Source organism: Xiphias gladius, chromosome 5, assembly GCF_016859285.1.
Source record: "Xiphias gladius isolate SHS-SW01 ecotype Sanya breed wild chromosome 5, ASM1685928v1, whole genome shotgun sequence".
Taxonomy (NCBI): domain Eukaryota; kingdom Metazoa; phylum Chordata; class Actinopteri; order Istiophoriformes; family Xiphiidae; genus Xiphias; species Xiphias gladius.
This window is the reverse complement of record NC_053404.1, coordinates 22,022,149-22,041,937: the sequence shown is the minus strand read 5'-3', so window position 1 is coordinate 22,041,937 and position 19,789 is coordinate 22,022,149. Positions and strand designations below refer to the sequence as shown.

Genomic DNA, 19,789 nt, shown 5'->3' with positions numbered 1-19,789 from the left:
TCAGTTTGCCCTGTCGGACAGTAGCAGATTATCCTCTTTGTGTGGCAGTGATGCTCTGCCCCTGCCCCCCCCCACTGCGTCGCGTTCATCCTGTCTGCATCAGGAGCTCCAAGCCATCTTTAGCCCAGCTAAGCCTCTGTTTCCACTGGACATCACCTTTTTTCTTTATTCTTATTTTTTACTTGTCGTTTTAACTCTTTTTTTTAAAACACGCAGGAACCACAGACTTTTTTCACAACATGCTGCATCAAATGCACAATATCTTTTCTTTTTCTGTCTTTTACCTACATGATGAGCATCTTACTTTTAAATGCTTTAAACCAAAGGTCAAAAAAATACAGTTTTGGTTTTTTTTTTTTAAATGTAAACGTCAGGCTTCTTGTTTTTTGAGCTGTAAACGCTACGAAAACGCAGCATAAATGCCTTAAACTTTCCCCCGAAACCTCCAGTTACTTATCAATTATCATTATTATTGTACTCGTAGCGCAGATTTCTGAGCAAGCTATAGTTATATGTAATTAAATGTACAGAAATCCGTACATTTGACTTATTTCACGTTCTCTCTGTGCATCTGTAGATGCAAGATTACTGATTTTTGACCTAAGCAGCACTGCTGAGAAAACCAAGTGCCTCTGTTTTTACTCAGGATGCAGCAATGCCAAATACCAGTCTTTCAACAAAAGCCTGAGATGGTTGTAAGATGCCTCCTTTGTTTATGTGTCAAACGGCCTATGTAGATGCCAAGTGTCTCCTTGTTATCTGCAGATACCAGGTATCTGCCGTGTTACCCGCGATGCGCCGAGCCGCAGTTCAGTTATCTGACGGCGGCGATTGTATCAGCGCGGCAGCAGTGGGACACACACAAACGCGCACGTTGACCTCTGTACTTTCAACCAGGGATTGTGTGCGTGTACCTGTGTGTTTTATGTGTGGGTATGTTTTGTACGTGGAAAAGTTTCCTTCTCCTCCGGTGTTACACTCGAGTCCGGGGAAGAGGGTCTGCTTCACTCGAGTGTTTCCACGTTGCCATAACTGTTACTTTTCTTGGAATAAAACAGGTGCCTGTGCTCTGAACCAGCAGCGTGCATGCGGTGCGTCCGCAGCATTTGGAGACGGGAATCCCGCACAGGAGTTCTTCATTTGAGGCCACAAAAATTCGTTATAGTGATTCATGTGCACAGATATACCTGCCAGGCTCTGCTTTTACATACAGATGATTTCTGGTGTGAGACATTTAAGGGGCGTCACCGTGGTCTCAACTTTTTGATCGATTAACCGACAGAATAACCCGCAGCCTTGTTTCTGCTCCAAAATGGAGGCGTTCAGACATTTAAAGAGTTTCATCGCTCGATTACCGTTTCCACGTGAACCTTTCTCTCCCTCTTTTCTTTCCTCCTGTAGTTGCGATCACAAGAACAGCCGTTTTTACCTGACAGTGGAAAACTAAAGCGGCGTCCTTTACAATGAATACGTGAATGAATACTTTGACTGCACGTTTTACCCCCGTTGAGCCTGCGGGACGCTGTCATCATGTAGAACTTCACGGACTGTTAGTTCTATGGAAAGTAGGTGTGAATATGGAAATGTAACGTGTGTTTGGTCACTGTTGTCCTTTCTCAAAGCAGCGCCCTGTCTCAATAATGGTGTTTTGTGCCGTGCAAACTGCGTTTGGTTTTTACTTGTGCTGAGGTAAACCATTCGGCGTGCGTCCTCCAGCGCTGCGGCTTGTGCATCACTGTGAATTACGCGCGGGACGTGTGCGTCCTGCAGCGCGCCGTGAACTGTGTGTTCCTCACCGTGTGTGTGTTCTTGTGTGTGCTGTGCGTTGTGTGTTACTGACTGTGTCTCTGTGCTCTCCCCCCTGCAGTGTGAGCAGTGGTTGCAGACACACACACAGCAAACCCCGCCCCCTCCCGCCCCGCCCCGAGACACGAGCGAACGAGCGAGCGAGCGAGCGAACGAGCGTTGCTTTACGAAAAGGACGGGTAAATATGCTCCTCCCTCCCTCCCTCCACTCATTCATCCCTTTATTCACTTGTTCATCCATTTAACCTGCCGGCTGTCGAACCCAACAAACACAAGCATCGCTCTGCCTGCTGCGCTTCTTTATATCATCTGTCTTTTCTTTATCTACTTCTCTCCTCTTTTCATCTCCTCCTCTCCTCGTTTCCTCTCCTCCTCTCCTCGTTTCCTCTCCTCTCCTCGTTTCTTCTTCTTGTTTTGTCTCCTCCTCTTATCTCCTCTCCTCCCCTCTCGTCTTCTTGTTTCCTCTCTTCGCCTCTTTTTCTCTCCTCCTTCTTGCCTCCCCTCTCCTCCCTTCTCTCCTCCTGTCTCCTCCTTCCTCCTCTTTTCTCTCTCATCTCCTTGTTTCCTTACTCCCTCTTCGTTTCCTCTCCTCTCCTCTTTTTCTCTCCTTTCCTTGATTGTTCTCCTTGTGTTTTCTTGCCCCCTCTCCTTCTCTCCTCATTTCCTCTCTTCTCGTCTCTTTATCTCCTCCTTCTTGCCTCTCCTCTCCTCCCCTCTCATCTCCTTGTTTCCTTACTCCCTCTTCTTGTTTTCTCTCCTTTCCTTGATCTTCTCCTTGTGTTTTCTCACCCCCTCTCCTCCTCCTCTTTATCTCCTTCTTGCCTCTTTTCCTCTATTCTCCTCTCTTTGTCTCCTTCTTCTTGCCTCTCCTCTCCTCTCCTTGTTTCCTCTCCTCCCCTCCTCATTTCCTCTCTTCTCCTCTCGTTGTCTCCTCTCCCTGTTTCCCTCATCTATCTATCTATCTATCTATCTATCTATCTATCCCTCTTTTATCATCTATCTGTCTGTCGTTTCTAATGCATCGCGCCGCACCGCCTCCTCTTTGGTTCCTCCTCACTCTCGTCCAGCAGCATGGCCGTCATTTTTTTTTTAATACCCTCCCTTCGTCCTCCTTCCTTGAACATTCCCGTATCTCTGCCGTCTTCTGTCCACTTTTACAAAACCAAGGACACGGAGACGCACCTGTAAACGCTGCATCGACTGCTGCTTCTCGCTCCGCCTCTTTGTCATGTGATCGTTACAAATAGTCTTCTTCACATCATTCATTTTTTTTGATCAGAAAATGAAGGCCTGCCTGATGTGGAAGAAGCACATTTAGCCTTTTTAAAACACTTGCCTGCAGACACCTGTTCACTCGTCTGTGATGCTAACGAGGCTCTGTGCGTTTCATTGTTATGACTCTTGCTGAACTTTCCCTCTTTCTCTCTGGTTCTGTTCAGTTCTTTCTCTGATTTGTCAGGACTTGAGCTCATGTATATTTTGTGCTTGCTGCAGGTTAACGTTCGTTCACAGGTTTTGTGTCTTTAGACCCTGCATTTGCAGCTTCAGTGAGACCTTTTATTGTCATTTAAGAGATTCAGATCACGTTGACATCACTTGCACATCTGAGACAAATCATGTTGTTTCATCTGAAAGTCGTCGTTGTGTCATGATCAATGTCTGCTCACAGTTCCACGATCTTTTATCAGGGTTTCTTATTTTGGCTCGATACCTACCCACATGTCGGTTGACCGTCCCATCACACACAGGTTTATATGGCAGGTTTAAATTTCAGGCTACTGGCTGAGCATGCAGTTTTGGTTGTGTCTCTGCATCTGCGTTCATCTGTGTCTGTGTTTAAATCACTTTTTCACGGTAGAAATCTGAAATGATCTGAGTTAAAGGCTGTTAAATATGCTAAAACATCTTCGTTCTTATTCTTTGTGCTGTTGGATGAATCCAGAGTGAACTGTCAAGTCTTCATCCCGACTGCTTTGCCAAAAACTGTTGGACTTCGAGTCTCTTTCAAGAATTTGCTCCTTATTCTGCTTTGATTCATAGTTTTATGACCTCGATCAGCTCTTGAACCCAGATTTTCCTCTGAAATTTTCCCCTTAAGTAGCCTTAATGCCTGACTCACATGTATACACTACTGCGTAAGCTGTGGTGGCACCATTCTTTCAAATGGAAATATTTCAGATATCTTGTGCAAACTTTGGGATCTTCGCTAGATTGTAAAATTCTGTTGGTTTAAAACTAAAATTGTTGGCGCAGCGAGTGTTAAAGTTTTGCTTTAACAGAGAGTGAAACAACGTGTGGTTTGACAAGGAAGAGACAGGCTTGGGGTCACTATGACAAGTTTTAGTGTGACTTCTGCAAATATTAACATCGGCAGCTGTACCGCAAATGTCAAGGGAATAAGTCTCATCTCTTTTGTAAGTCATTATCAACAAAGTGTAAGATTCAAATGATTAAGAGGGAAGTAAGGAGAGGAAAGACTTTTCTTTTTAAAAAATATTTATGTGGATCCATAAAAATTGAGATTTAGAAACAAAAAGTGCTATTTACTGTCTATTTTATAGGAACAAGTGCACATGAATCAACACTGAAATTTAGAAAAAACATCAATGTACATCTGACACGGTCACTTCAACAGCTACTTTGGACCAGCACTGATACTGTGAAGGGATTAAATCCGAGGAATCTTAAATGAACGCTGGTTCTAACAAAGACCAGATAATTATCAGAATATTTTTAAACAACAGAATCTTATTCATTTTTAGCCATAAAATAAGAAACACATCTACACAAAGTTATAGTCACAAATAAATACAACAATAGAGTAATGCAAGCAGTCATTTAAGGCTGTACTTAGAAAGTAAACATTAAGTTTTCTAAGCTTGAGGATTGTTCGTTTCATTTTTATTTTCATTACATTTGTGCCTGCAGCAAGGAGAGAAAAGATGGACAGTACAAACAGAGGAAGCAATTAAGTCCTTTGGGTCTCAAATGAACTTTTGTATTAACAAAGTTTACCAAAAGAATAAAAAAATAGTAGTAAAGTAGTAAATAAAATGAGCAGAATCTAATTCATTTCTTTCATTTCTCCATGAAAATGGAAAATAAAATCCCAGAAGATATACATGCAAATAGGATAAAGTAGAATAATACAAATAAAATGTATTAAGTTGGTAAAAGTTTCTTCTAACGTAAGATTAAAATTCACTGACAAAGATATTTGTGCAAACTAAGGAGAAAAACGATGGGACAGTATTCACATAGAGGGGAAGTAATTAAAGCTGTAGGATGTTAAATGGACTTTTGTATTAACAAAGAACAGTAAAATAATTTGCCACTTGGATATGTTAATCAACCTTGTAATTGTTTTAGTCATTTTCAAAGCAAAAATAGTGAAAAAATGCCGCACATTGTCATATATCATTGTAACCTGAATATCTTTGGGTCAGAAACGTCACCGTGGGCTCTGGGAAGCTGTGACAGGCATTTTCACTATTTTTTGACATTTCATAGACGTATTGATTAATTGATATTGAAAATATTGGTTAGCTGCCGCCTTGTACATACAAATACATTTTAACAAGGACAACACAATCAGTCATCTAAGGTTGTAAAACATTATTTTTTCTTTTCTACATTTGTGCATAAAGTACAAACAATGGAGATAAAGATGGGGCAGTACACACAGACGGGATGAGTGTGTGTGTGTTTGAGCGTAGAGGAATCTGACTCCTGATTGGTTGAGAGCTGGCAGACATTTTCCACAGTCAGTCTGTTCAGCGGTTGGCTGAGACGCTCCCCTCCCCCCTCTGCCTCCCCCCTCTGGTATGTGGTACAGTAGAGCTGACACACCGTCGATGCTATCTCAACACTTTATCATGTCGGGTCTAAACTCCACTGCGCTGCACCGCAAACACACACACACACACACACACACACCAGTCAATCTGTAACCAAGCTGCAGGGTAGAAAACTCAGAGAGAGAGAGAGAGAGAGAGAGGAGGGGAGAGCGTGAAAGACAAGATGATGCAAGAGAAAGAAGGGATGAGGAGAGGGAGAAGAGAAGAGGATGAGCAGAGGGGGAAGAGTCTGGGTTGCGCACATGCAGTTTATCCAGTTGTCGTCTTTTTTAGTCAGAACTGAATCTGAACCAGAACTCAGTTTCATGTTTGAATTTTTAAATCGATGGAAAAGGAATGGACGACAGAGAGAGAGAGAGAGAGAGATGAGAACAAGACAAACTATGTGGCCAAGAGTATGTGGACACTCCTGTCACCAAAAAAGCAATAAATAACTAGATAAAATAAAATTACTTTGCTGCATTCATGTTTAGCTATACAAATGATAAACTTCATAAAGATAAATATGCTCATAAAATAAAATAAAAAAATGAATGCACAGGGTTTTTCTAAATGTTTTTATGTGCATTTTGAATTTGCCCACCAAAGCAGCTGGATGGAAATGCCTAAAATTAGAAAGACTCAAAATATTAGGGGAAAAAAAAAGTTGTTGGTAGTGGATGGATACTCGCATTAATTCGTGTTTTCTTTGGATGATTTTTGGTTTAAAATTTGGATGGAATTGGATGGTTATTTCACCGGTTGCACTTAATCAAATAAGATTAATCAGTACGACAAAAACGTTAGCTTCAAAGGCCGTCACACTACCAAGCAAACCAACTGCTCAACAACACTATCAGTGGCTACAGGGGTTTAGTAAAACTAAATGACGGTTGTTTTATGGCAGAATGTGTGAGGGTTAAAAAAAATACTGTTTGTTCAATACAGTACAATATCCGTTACATCTCAGTGTTTAACTTTAACAGTGGTCATCGTCAGCACTTCTGTACTTTTATGGGCCAGAAGAAGCTTTCAGAAAAATTAGACTTTACTTGCATGTTAAAGTAAACCGGTATTTGCAAGTGGGAAACTTGTAATCGTGCCTCCTGCAGCCAGGTTCCCAAAATCAGCCATCACACGCAAATGATCGCATGGGTGTCCACATACTTCTGTCCACATTGCTTAAAGGAATAAACGTATCTGCCTTGGGACATTCTGTTTAGCTTCATAATTGTGCGTTAACAAGTCGGGGCAAAGTACTGCAGCGAGGGGAGCGGAGGAAGGAGTGGAAGAGCAGTGGAGGATGGGTAATGGCAGCTGAGTGTTAGATGGTGGTTTGGGAGGAAAGGGGGAGGCAGAGGGGGGAGGTCAATGAGAGAGAGAGAGAGAGAGAATGCCCATCAATCTCTCTCGCTCTGAACTCGCTCACACATGGGGAAGCAGCAAAGCACTCTCTTGTGACTCCCGTGAGTGTGAGCTTCCTGTTGTGGTCGAGAGAGAGAGGCTCAGAAAGAGATAAAGAGAGAGAGAGAGATTCTTTCGGTTTCTGCAGCTAGTTTGGTTACGAGACTGATTAGTCGAAATACCAGCATCCCTTTTCTCAATCACTGTTAGTAGGGTTGATTTTATAATTGTTACTACATGGGAAATAACACTCTTTTCAAGGGAAAACCTGGATTCTTTTTTTTTGTTTTGTTTTGTTTTGGACAAAATTATGGTCAATTTTGTGTAAATTTGACAATTTTTTTGGTTTGTCTTTGCAGTAGATTATGTGGGGATGACTTTAGCCACAAACACATACATTTCAGCACTCCTCTTATCTGTTGTATGCATTTCCGGTGGTTCTGTGGAAGTGTACAGCCACCTTTACAGACAAAAACCAGGGATTATTACTGTGGCATTGAGGCTTGAGTGTTGTTAGATTGGTGGTGTAGTTGTAAAATCGTCAAACATCCAGTGCTAGTGTTTGTGCCGCTGAAGGCTGCCCTGCTCTGTAATAAGAAGTCCACATACTTTTGGCCACAAGTACAAAGTTAAAAAGATAAGACTGTTCCAGCAGTCTTATCTGGTTTGAGGTCGCAGGCCTGCGTTTCTAATAAAACCAATAAACCACCTGCGGAGTTTTTGTTAACAGATTTTGCACTCCACCTCCGTTACTCTGAAAAATAATTTGCGACACAGCTGAATTTTAAGCTGCCATTGTAGGAATGAAGAGCACTTGGATAAAACTGCTGCAGCTGAAAAGTTGATCCAGCTGACTTAAGCTTATTAGCTTCAGCTGCCAGCATCACTGCCCTCCCAGTGGAGCCAAGATAGCTTATGTATTCTAATTAGCTTCAGATGCTAGTACCACTACTTCTTTGTGATCGCACACAGCTAGCTTCATATTCATATTTGGCCCTGTTTTATCATTGACACAAATGTGAGCATAAATAGCTTCAGATTCATAATCCCCTTTATTTTATTATTTCATTTTTTTATAAACAAAGGAAAAATTTCTTTGTCAAAAATATAACATAAATTAAACCTTTTAACTACAATACATAAACAAAATTGTAAATAAATGAGCTCCCATCTAGTTTGCTAAATAATTTACCTTGATAACTTAATTAAATTTTAACTTAACATTTATCCTAAATGTCAGTACTCCATTTCACAATAGCAGTGTATACAATTAGCCTTAGATGGCTACGGCTAATTAGCTTTACCTGCCAGCATCACTTTCTGTCAGTGGAGCAAAACAGCTTTTTTAGACTAATTAGCTTCAGATGCTAGAAGAAACTACTCCCCTAGCCCTCTTTTACATCAATGCCTCATGAAAATTAAACTAAAATTCATCCTGTTTGCTAACTAGTTGATTAGCCTAAATGGTGATATGACTATCATCAGCCAAAGGCTGTGTAAACTGTTAAGAGGATTTAAGCAAATTGCTAATGTTAGCTTAACTAATTAGCTTCACATGCCAGCAGTGTTATTACTCCTGCAGTACAAGATTTGCCAACATAGCATAAATAGCTTCATATCAATGACCAATATCCCCCTGATTACAACATTAATGTGAAATACGCCAGGTTGAAATAAACCATAATTATCCTTTTAATGTGGTTTGTTGTTAATTTTACATAACATTGGAGGTGAATATTTGCTTTTAAATGCTGGCTAAATGAAACTAATGTTAACTTTAACTTAACAATAAAGGCTTTTAGTGGAACAGTTTTTAATAGGGATTGTATTTAGATGAATTATCATCATCTTAGTTACACATGCTGTTGGTAGTTGTACTTAATTGGACATGGGGGCTAAGGAACACAGTCGGCACTGGTTGAATATAGGTTAAAGCATCCTTGATGTATATTTAAAGGAATGTTGACTGGTTTCAATGAAATAAAGCAGGAGATAGATGGAAAAAGAGCAGCAGTTAGGAGGTAATAAATAGCCAACATATGGTCACCGGATCCTGTCCTCCCCCCGCTCCTCCGTCCATCTCCCCATAAATCCCTCCATCCCTCTCCTTGCATCTCCACTGTTCCACAGTGTGTTAGTTGACACCCAGGAGGACTCGCCGAGACAAATATCTCACCTCACAAAAAGCGATATAGGTATAAATCTATAAGGTTAGATTAAAAAAAAAAAGGGGAAGAGTTAAAAGCAGAAAGAGGAGACAGTTGGGGATGAGACAGAATCCTGTGGGGCTGTTTGCTTTCTACAGCAGGTGTCAGTTTTGTCAGTTTGCCTCTGGCTCTCTAGGGCTGTAAATGATGCTAGCCTGCTATTAGGCTGCTAATGTTATTTAGCTTACAACTAGAGGTGTAGCAGTACACAGGTCATGGTGAGTTTTATAGTACAACAATAAAAAAAAAACTAAAAAAAAAAAACTAAGTAAAATAAAGGAAAACAGAACGTTTTTGTTATTTATTAAGCGAAATAAACATTTAAACTCTAGGTCAATCGTAACAAAACTATCAACCAGGAGCTAACCAGAGTAGCATGGTCTAGCTAACAAAAAACAACTGATCGAATGCCAGAGCTTTCCGTTTCCAGCCGCCACTTAAGAATATATGTTACACATTTACTGAGATGTAAATCTAATTTAAAGTGATATACGCTAATTTGACAGTAATTATTTGATCAACAGACAGCACCAAGCTGAAAAACATTTTGTACTGAACCACGTAAATGACGGTTAGCCTCTGAGGATAGCCTATACTCTAACAATGCTACCTCCTAATTCTAGGCTACCACTGCTAACACTAACAAGCCAAGTACAAGTTAATGTCATTAAGATCACCAAAAACTCAGACACTTCTATGTTTCTGCGGATGTTAGAAGTGCCACACAATGCTAGTTTATTAGCTTTAAAAGCTGCTAGCATTGCAAAAGAGGTTACTTAGCATAAATGAGTTGAATAAAATGAGTGAACCAAAAGGAAATTGGTTTACTCAAATACTAATATTAAAATTAATTGTTGTAGTCAAATAACGTTCGTGGAACAACTTCGTGATGATGAATCAACATGCTAACTTCCAGTCCTTACTAACTTTAGATATTAGAAACCTGTGATAGGTATTTTGGCATGGTGACATTTTGTAAACACAGTGATCCATTAGCTAATTGAAAACAAAAGGATAAGTTGTAGCCCCAAAGCTAACTAGCTAATGAAGGCTACTGAATTATGCTGTGCAGCCTGCTACCATAACACAATTCACATGAGATGCTAGCTACAATGCCAGAACCTATTAAAGGATACTAGTTAGCTACCAACACGAGGTCAAAGCAGGTTTATTTCAGTCATTTTTTTAGCTGTTTAAACAGAATAAAATTAGTTTAAGAGACATTTAAAATAACAACAAAAGAAGTCCTTTATGATTCACAAGGCCTTGTGGACCGGGCTTGTACTTGTAGTTAAGTGATAGAGAATTGAAGCAGACCTCTGCTGGGCCTCTGCTTTCCAGATTTTATGTCTCAGCTGTCATGTCAGGTGAAAGGAGGCAGGGACGGAGAGGATTTACGGGGTTTAGGTGACAGGACACATTTGTACCTCCTCCTCAAGACTCCCTCCACATCCGTCCACTTCTTCATCCGTCCATCCATCCCCCACCCCACTATCCCTCCCTCCTCCTCCTCCTCTGTAATGATTGTCTGTCACTGGCTTACATCTTCCCACAGGTGCCACACACGGCAGGTTTATGTTGTAAAATCATTGACCTATGTGTGACCGAAAGCGAGAAAATGAGATGGGAAACTGAACTCTTTGAGCTAGGTTTTTGCAAAAATATAACTACGTTTTAGTATGAAATCACTACTGAATGATGTCTGGATACCAGCCAAACCATTTGGTGGAGTTGATCATTTACAAGCCAAAGACAGAGTGTAATAGCTTTCAACCGGTAGCTGGTGGTCAATTGTTTCCCGCCCTGGACAGAAAATGTGTGTATTCAGCTGGGGTTTCCAGTTTGGGAGATGGTGCTGAGGTCAAGGCAGTTTGCCAGAACGCTTCATAAATTGCCACAGGTTTTGACAGTTAAGCTCATTCAGACCAGAAAGTCCAATTGTTAAATTCTTTGCTGCCCTATCCTATGAAAACGCTCACTACCAAACAGGAGAGACTTGGAAACTTTCCTACAATCGTATCACTCAACTTTAAATCCCCTCATTTAGCATTTAGAAGCAGTATAGCTAAGCATTTAATAAATGGTTTTTAAAACACAAAAATGTAGTTGTAAGCAGATATTAGTGAATATTATGTATTAACTAAAACTCCACTAAAGTTGGTTTAAAAACAGATAATAAATGACAATATAGTAAAACAGTTTTAACAATATAAAATATGTCTTCATAGGAGAAGTTGTAATTTTTTGACAAATACTGTATTAATGAACACTATCAAATGGCCTCATAGCTGCTCTATAACTACATTTTAATGCACCATAAACAATATACTAAATGTTTATATTCTGCTTGTAAATACCAGTTGATTTCAATGGCTGATACTGACGAGTAAAGTTTGGACCCAAAAATAAACAGGACAAAAACGCTCATAACAATTTCCCAGAGCAAAAGGTGACATATTCGCATTGCTTACTTTGTCCAACCGTTAGCTCGAAACCCAAAGATGCTTAGTTTAATATCATAGATTATTAAGAAAACCAACAAACAGTCACATTTGAGAAACTGGAACCAGTGAATCTTTGGGGTTTTTTGATCAACCGATTATTCAGACTAATAGTAGCAGCTCTACTCATTTCTAATTTATTTCTTTGGTTTAAACTAACCCATTTGACAGGACATCACGACCATGAGTGTCAGTCGACAGTTTAACTACCGTTCCAGGTGCCTGGGTTTAATTAAACTGCACGTAACCATGGCAACAGCACTGTCTGTTTCATGCCACGCTACCAGTTAGCTGTAACCGGTGAACGCGGGTAAAAACTGACTCCAAACGCAGCTTCACTTTTCATCTTTTGGTGAGTTTAATATCCATAACGTACTCGGAGGTGTTTTTAAAAAATAAATTTAAAAAAAGGCTGCGTTCCGTTTGGGCGTTTCAGTGCCAGAGCTCCGGTACTGTGCACGCAAATGAGTGTTTTCCTGCTGAAAAAAAGTGTGTCGTTGGGCAATTTGTTTCTTTTTTTTTTCTGGGTCTTATATCTTTATATATCCACTTTTTTTTTTTTTTACCATCCTCCGTTCAGTACTCCAGTGTAATAATGCTGAGGTTGTGGAGGTTATCTTCTCTACCTCCCTCTCCTCTTCTTTTGTTTTTTTGTTGTTCTCTGGTGTCCCGGTTGCGTTTGCGGAGCCCCAGTTGTTTCCTGCAATAAAACTCTTTTTTTTTCAGGCAGTGGCAGTGGACAGGAGAGTGAGTCAGAGTTGGAGCTACGTGGATCGGCACGAAACCCTCCCCGTTCCCACGTGATTAACAACTGCGTCACAAAGCAACTGCAACTGTTTTAAAAAAAAAATTCAGCTTGTGTTGTAAAAATTTTTTTTGGGGGGAAAGGGAAAGTCGGCGACTCCCCAAAAGTGCTTTTTTGACGGAAACATCCAATCATCACTCAAAAAAAAAAAAATGAGCGAGAGAAAAGAGAGACAAAGTTGAGAAAAACTGAGAACACAACCTGCATCTTAAATCAGTTCACTGTTGCATTCTGGGTCAGTTTTGACAGAGCTCAGCAGCTGTGGCGCCACATTTTGTTCTCAACAATAATGAGGAAGCGTTTTGAAATCCTTTCCGTTCTGATTCATGCCTCTCACTGGCCATGTCTCTATAGCAACCGTTCCCGTGGCTCATGGGTATAGTAGTGTTTTGACCCGTCCGCCGCAATTATGGACAAAACATGATTTTTCTAGGAAATGATTAAATACTGGCGGTCAGAACCTGAACCCGTATGGTCGGTACATTATCCAGCAGAGTCCAAGTTTGAGGGGCATAGTTTGAAGAAAAAACCTGAAACGGGAATTCAGAACAAGGAAAAACAGGAAAATTGTGAGACAGGATGAGCGTAAAGGAGGGATGAAGAGGAGGAGGCAGGAAGAAGGAGGAGAAGAAGAAGAAGAAGAAGAAGAAGAGGGGGAGGGGGGTGGAAAGATAAAGCTAGAGAGAAGGAAAGAGGAGGCAGGGATGGATAAATGGAGCAGCGTTCTTTGTTTGACTCAGAGACAAGTTTTCCATCACACACTCACACACACAAACACACTCACACACAGTTACATCCATTTACTCCCCAGCTCCCACATGGTGACCTTTTTTTTTTTTTTTTTTCCTGCTTTTGCATGGATGTGCAAGAATGTCCGTGCTTTGTGTGTGTGTGTGTGTGTGTGTGTGTGTGTGTGTGTGTGTGTGTGTGTGTGTGTGTGTGTGTGTGTGTGTGTGCTTGAGTCAGGAGGGAGTGTCAAAGCCAGAGTGAGAATGATGGCTGGGAACAGATGTAGTAACATCAGCTATCGCGCAGACAAACACACACGCACACAGTGTAGTCATCCACAGAGTCATGTACGTGTAGTGCAGAAGGACACATACACACACTCATACACACACTGTGAGTTGGTCCGATCAAACCTGAGAGATTAAAAGTTATTGATCCAGAAATGGGCCGGTTTTCGATGTTTTTACGCACTTTAAAATGGGTTTTTACTGTTTGATGAGTGAAACATCTCAACTACCATCAGGTGGATTTCCACGAGATTCGGTACATTGGTGTTTCGTGTGTCCCACTGGCTTTGGTGATCCCCTGACTTTTCCTCTAGCGCCACCAGCAGGTGGATGCGTGGTTTTTGAGGTGCGGGGAAGGCGAGGTCTATTTGTGTAGTACCTCTCAAAGCGCGTCACATGAGACAGAGTCGAAACCATTAGTGGATTCATCAACTAGGCGGTCAACGGAACAATAATTGGCAACTGTTCTGATGATCAATAAATGGTTTGCGTCCATTTCTAAGCGGAGTTGCCAAACACATGACGGATCCGGCCTCCGATGGGAGGATTTGCTGCTTTTTCCAGCCTTACGTCGCAGTACACTGAAATCTTTGGGCTTTGGAGTGTGGGTCGAACACAGAGGGTTACTGGGAAGACAAAGGGAAGCTGCAAGGCCTCTTATCGGAGAAGCTGACATGAAGGAATATTTGGCCTTTGCTTGAAGAATGACTGAAATGATCAACCGATAATTAAAACATTCACTTACGACGTGAGCTCTTTTGAATCAGGGCTCAAGACTTTGACCTGTATTAACATAAATTCAGGACTCTGCACCGAAACCCAGTGTCCTACTTCATCCTTCCTCCCTTCCTTCACGCCTTCTTTCCTCTCTAGCTACTCCTCTTCTTCTTTCCTACCCTGCTTCCTTTATTGCTCTTGCTTTCCTTCTCCAGCCATTTTCATCATCCTTCTTGCTTCCCTCGTTCTTCTTTCTTTTTCTTGCCATTCCATCTTCCTTACTATCTTCCTATCCTCCATCCTTCCTTCCTTTTCAACATAACCTAATCTCCCCTCCTTCTCTCCTTGTCATCCCCTCCTCTCCATCCTTCCTCCCTCCTCCTCCTCTCCTCTTGCAGCCATCTGTTGCCGTTCGTTTCGGCAGGCTGTAAAAAGTGCTGCCCGAGCACTTCATCAGCCAATCACAACATCCGAGTGTGTGTGTGTGCGTGTGTGTCTGTGCGTGTGCGTGTGCGTGTGCATGTGTGTGCGTGCGTGCGTGTGCTAAAGACGAATGATGCTAATGTAAAAAACAATCTGGGGATAAGCTTCAGATGTGTGTGTGTGTGTGCGCGTGTGCGCGTGTGTGCGTGTGTGTGTGTGTGTGTGTGTGTGTGTGTGTGTGTGTGTGTGGTGATGCACCTGCCACGACCATGTTACAGTTTGTCATGTAAGAGCAGTGATACAAGGAGAGGTCACTGGAAACACAACACACACAAACACACACTCGGCCAGTTGTCACCAGTCACTCGCAGGGCTCCACTCATCCTCTCTTCATCCTTTCTTTCTCTTTTCCTTCTTTCTTTCTTCTTTTTTTTTTCTTTCACTTTCATTTCTTCACCTTCTTCTTTGTCCTTCCATCTGGGTTCGATCCATGTGAATTTTTAAAAACTATGACCACCCTTCTCTGGGTGAATCACCAAATTCAGCGGATCATTTAGAGAAAGCGTTACTTGATTCCTGTGGGGAAATCAGGTCGTGAGGAAAGTACAAGCAAAATATGAGGGGAAAAAAAATAAAATAAAATAAAGCTTTAAAATGAAATACAAAGAAATTCTCAAGTAACACACTTAAATAGCTTTAAGTGGTTCATTCAGGGTTGTGTTATTTGTGTATGTGCAAGTATGTATGGAGGAATAAATAATGAAATAAAAGGCAAATTACCATTAGAAAAATGAACACATTGATCAGAACTTTGTCTGTTTTTCAAATTCCAGTTTTTCCAGACTGGATCTGATTTGTCCTGAAAAAAACAAAAAGGTTAAGTTTTGCTACCTGTACTGAAATTTAGTCACTTTATCGACACTTATTGAAGAATTTTTAAATGTTATCAAATCTCAGGCCAGATCTGATGCGTGTTAGTTTATTGAGGTTAGAAGAGATAGTCCGGACATGATAGTTGATATTTCTGCTTTTTCTTTTTTCGCTTCTTTCCTTAGTTCTGTTCCGCTGTTCCAGGCCGTTTTTGTTTTTTCCAGCTTTGTTTCTACATTTTCGTACCAACTGCTGCTACGGTTTGAAAGAACCAAAACAGACACAAGATGATCATCGTATCTTTATGGCTTTTGTTGTCACTGCTGCAGCTTCTCCTGTTGGTTTGTTCTCACCAAACTCCATTGAACTTTTAAACTTTTTTTAAAGCTCTCTCTCTCTCTCTCTCTCTGTCTCCCTCTCTCTCGCTGTCTCTCGCTCTCTCTCTCTCTCTCTCTCTCTGTCTCTCGCTCTCTCTCTCTCTCTCTGTGTGTGTGTTCACTGCTTCTCTCTTCCTTCTCATTTGGTTTTGCTTTGAACGAGGAATGTCAAACACCCTCTCCCACCCTCCGACACACACACACACACACACACACACACACACACACACACACACACACACACACACGTATATACAGCTTCTCTCTGAGCTGAGCTGGAGGAGGAAGTGGCCGGTTCTGGAGAGCGTTTTCCTGTGGGGGCTGCCAAACAGGAAACAGCAATTAGCTCTCTTCTTCTGCTCTCCTCTCTGAGAAAACCTCCCCATTTTCTTCTCAGTCCTCCTCTCCTCCATCATCCTCCCTCTTTCTCCTCCGTCTCTCCACAGTCACTTAATTACACCCAGAATATCGTTTATATCTCCTGTCTGGCTACGTCACACACGCGAAAAAACACATCTATTTTTTCTCTCTCTCCTCTCTCCCCCGTGTGTCTCTCTCTGTCTCTCGGCCGTGCTAGAGGCAGGTGAGCGGACTGTAAAGCCCACATTTTGTCCTCTCTGGACCAGCAGCCGCTGAGCCAAAGCTGCTCTTAGGGATCAAAAGTCAAGACTGTTGTCCTCTGCTTTCTCACTTCACATCTTCATCTGTGTTTCTACTGTCAAAATAAATTCCAAAACTGAGCAAAGGATGCTGTTATGAAAGAGTTGGGGGCAAGAACGCTGTGTTGTGGTCAAGAACGCTGTGTTGAGGTCCTTTTTTAAAATGTGTGGAAAATGATCTGAGTTTAAGGCTTTACAAGGCAACAAGAGGCTTCATTTTGTAAACAAACTACATCCTGTCTGCTTTTTTCCTCTTCATTTTGTGTTTTTCAACTGTTAAATCCACAGTTTGTTTTTCCTTTTTCTGCTCCTTCATTGTTTCATAATCCTCAGCCACCAACCACAACTTTCAGAGTTCCTGTGCGAGTGTAATTTGAGTTACCCCTCATACCAGCCTCCACTGAAAAATCTGCCCGTTTAATGTGTCCCCTTGTTGACATACAAAGCACCTAGTAGAAGACGAGTTAAGACCTTTCAAAGTCACTTTGAGCCAGTCGTCAGTGTGGTTCACGGCAGCACTTAATACTAGTTGCCTCTTTTATATTTGACCCCTGATATTTCCACAATCTCCTTTGACCCACATACACTGTACAAGGCAGTAAAATGCGTTTTAATTGACACTGAGTCTTGCATGGTGAATCTTTCATAGGCCGAAGTTATCGGTAGGCACTAATGATTGATAAAATGTTCCAGCTCACACTATGTAAGTTCCTAACGTTTACTAATATGCCAAAAAACATAAATGAACAGATTTTTTTAATGGAGTCTGGTGTGACAGATTTAATTTTAACAAAGTCAGAACAAATTGGGCAGAGATGTTTCCTCCGTGCTTAGTTGTGTGTACAGGAGTGAAATTCTTGTTTTGTTTTGTTTTTTTTCATATTTCAGCAGTCATGGAAAACTCCACAGAGGAGCCGCGAGAAGGGGGAGGAGCCAACACTGAGATAAACGAGGAGGAGGCAGAGCTAACAGAGGAGAAAACGCACAGTAACCTCAAAGGTATGTACAAACCGTCATTCAAAATTTGAATTATTTCAGCCCAAGAAAAGTACTATAATAACAGCCCCAAATAAGCCCTAAAATTTCATGATGTATTAAATCTTTCCTCCTCCAGGAGCGATCAACGGAGTGATGGAGGCGGCAGCGAGCGGAGGAGAGAAGCTACAGAACGGAGACCGAGGAGGAGGTGGAGGTGGAGGAGGAGGAGTCATGGGAGCTGAAGGAGGAGGCGACCTGTCCTCCATCAACGCCATGATGTCAACGGTGATGTCGGCAGCGGGGACCATCAACGGTGGAGGAGATGGAGAAGGAGAGAGTGGCGTCACCTCAGCCAACTCCTCCGCCGGGCCCTCCCCAAGGTGAATACTGACGGTTTAGTTAGGAGCCATTTTAGAGGATCATACTGGCGTTTTTAACTTTTTTACCTATTCAATACAAACCTCAGATACTTTACGTCACTGCCCTCCATTTTCTCTAAATCATAGAAAATTTAAAAAAAATCTGTAATTAGATTTGTTAGTTAGTTAGTTAGTTAGTTGGATAATTCTTTTCTCTGTGACAGACTCTGTACAAAAGGATCAGTGACATCTTTTAAATCACTTCTCAAAAACTTAACCTTTTAAAAAGGCATTTCTTTAATTGGGAGCACAGTTTGTTTGTTTGTTCGTTTTTTTTTTTCTACTGTTATTTTTATTATTTAATCGTTTTTATCTCATATTTGGGGTATTTTACTCAACTTGACTTTATCAGTTTAATTTCTTTTTAAATGTGTCATTTTACAGCCTAATTTTTAGCTCTTAATGTTGAAATTCAGTTAAAAACCAGGACTTTCACTATGTGTAAATAAAGTTTTTACTTTTATTTTTATTATTATTGTTGTTGTCGTTGTTGTTGTTGTTGTTGTTCATACCACACATCCTTTTCTCCCCGGTCTCCTCTTTCAGCACATTAAAGGAATAGCTCACTTTTTCAATAAGAAGGTCGACTCCACTTTCATGTTATATTAACTTCTTCTTCTCTGCTTAAAGCCCCTCCCCCAGCAAGTCGCTGACGGCAGCCATGAGAGCCCCACCCAGCCGGAACGCCCGACGCAACCAGGTACGCAAAACAAACACACACCCCCTTTTAATACCGCATTCATCACCGAGAGAGTCCCAGATCCCAGCTGTCGGTCAAACCCCGTGGGCGGGACTGTCTTTGTTTCTCTGTTTGGGCTGTAGGTGGCGCTCCTGTCCACGTCCCTTCAGCCCTGTTTTAGCCCCCCCCCCCTTACTTCTTCTTCTTCCTCTTCTGTTTATTCCAAACAAACCAGAAGCAGGAGACACATCACTTCCTGTGTGGCGAGCAGTCAGTGTTTACAGCAAATGGAGACGTTTCAGGAAAAGCTGCGTGGCAGCTGTGATGCTGTGCAGCGTGGCTGACCGTTACATTTGCGTTAACCACAAATGTTAAAAGATGAATAACACAAGGATTCAGGGGGAAATCGGCCATTTCTATTCATGTCCACTTCATTGATTTAGTTTTTTTCCTTCGCTTTCTACTAATGAGCAAGAGCCTGTAAACACAGCGTTAAACAGGAAGATAAAGTTCAGGTTCAACTAAAACAGTGTGTTTGGTTTTTTTAACTGGGCCGTTTGAATCTGAATGCAGCAGCGATGCCCCCCCCCCCCCCCCGAGGTTGAAGTAATTCAACACGCATGTTTCTAACTAAGGTGTGACCGCGGAGACGTGGCTGAGCAGGTGAAACATTTACCTTCCTCTCGCTCTGATTCGTCCCTGAACGACAGTAGAAACCAATAGAATCTCTCATAACGCTTCCTCGGTTTATCTGCTCTGATCGAGTTCGGTTTCACTCTTCTTTCATTTTCACCTTTTCTTCTTCTTCTTCCCATTTCCTCTCGTTGGTTCCTTAATCCTCCTCTTCTCTCCTCCCTCCTTTCCCTTCCTGTCCTCTCCTTTCTCCTTTTGCTTGGTTCTTCTCCTTGTTTCCTCTCCTTGTATCCTCCCTTCTTCTCCTTGTTTCCTCTCCTCGTATCCTCCCTTCTTCTCCTTGTTTCCTCTCCTCTCCTTGTATCCTCTCCTCGTATCCTCCCTTCTCCTCCTTGTTTCCTCTCCTCTCCTTGTTTCCTCGCCTCGTTTTCCTCTTCTCTTGTCTCCCATCATGCACTG

General features: G+C 41.7%; 2 protein-coding genes across 24 annotated transcripts in view; both read left to right on the top strand.

Moving 5' to 3' along the window:
• LOC120789870 (NACHT, LRR and PYD domains-containing protein 12-like) overlaps positions 1-19,789 on the top strand; it is a 1,168,582-nt gene that overhangs the window by 1,021,296 nt on the left and 127,497 nt on the right. The gene's annotated exons all lie outside the window — the stretch shown is intronic.
• Positions 1-19,789, top strand: part of rreb1a (ras responsive element binding protein 1a) — a 79,765-nt gene that overhangs the window by 35,045 nt on the left and 24,931 nt on the right. Inside the window, exons 1-4 of one of the 4 annotated variants that reach the window (XM_040126972.1) lie at positions 1,921-1,985; positions 17,510-17,620; positions 17,736-17,979; positions 18,649-18,718. In XM_040126972.1, coding sequence (XP_039982906.1) covers positions 17,515-17,620; positions 17,736-17,979; positions 18,649-18,718 — 420 coding nt within the window. In that variant the 5' untranslated portion in view covers positions 1,921-1,985; positions 17,510-17,514. Of the gene's footprint in view, positions 1-1,920; positions 1,986-17,509; positions 17,621-17,735; positions 17,980-18,648; positions 18,719-19,789 lie in introns of those variants that run through there. The other 3 variants (XM_040126973.1, XM_040126971.1, XM_040126970.1) reach the window with 3 other exon arrangements.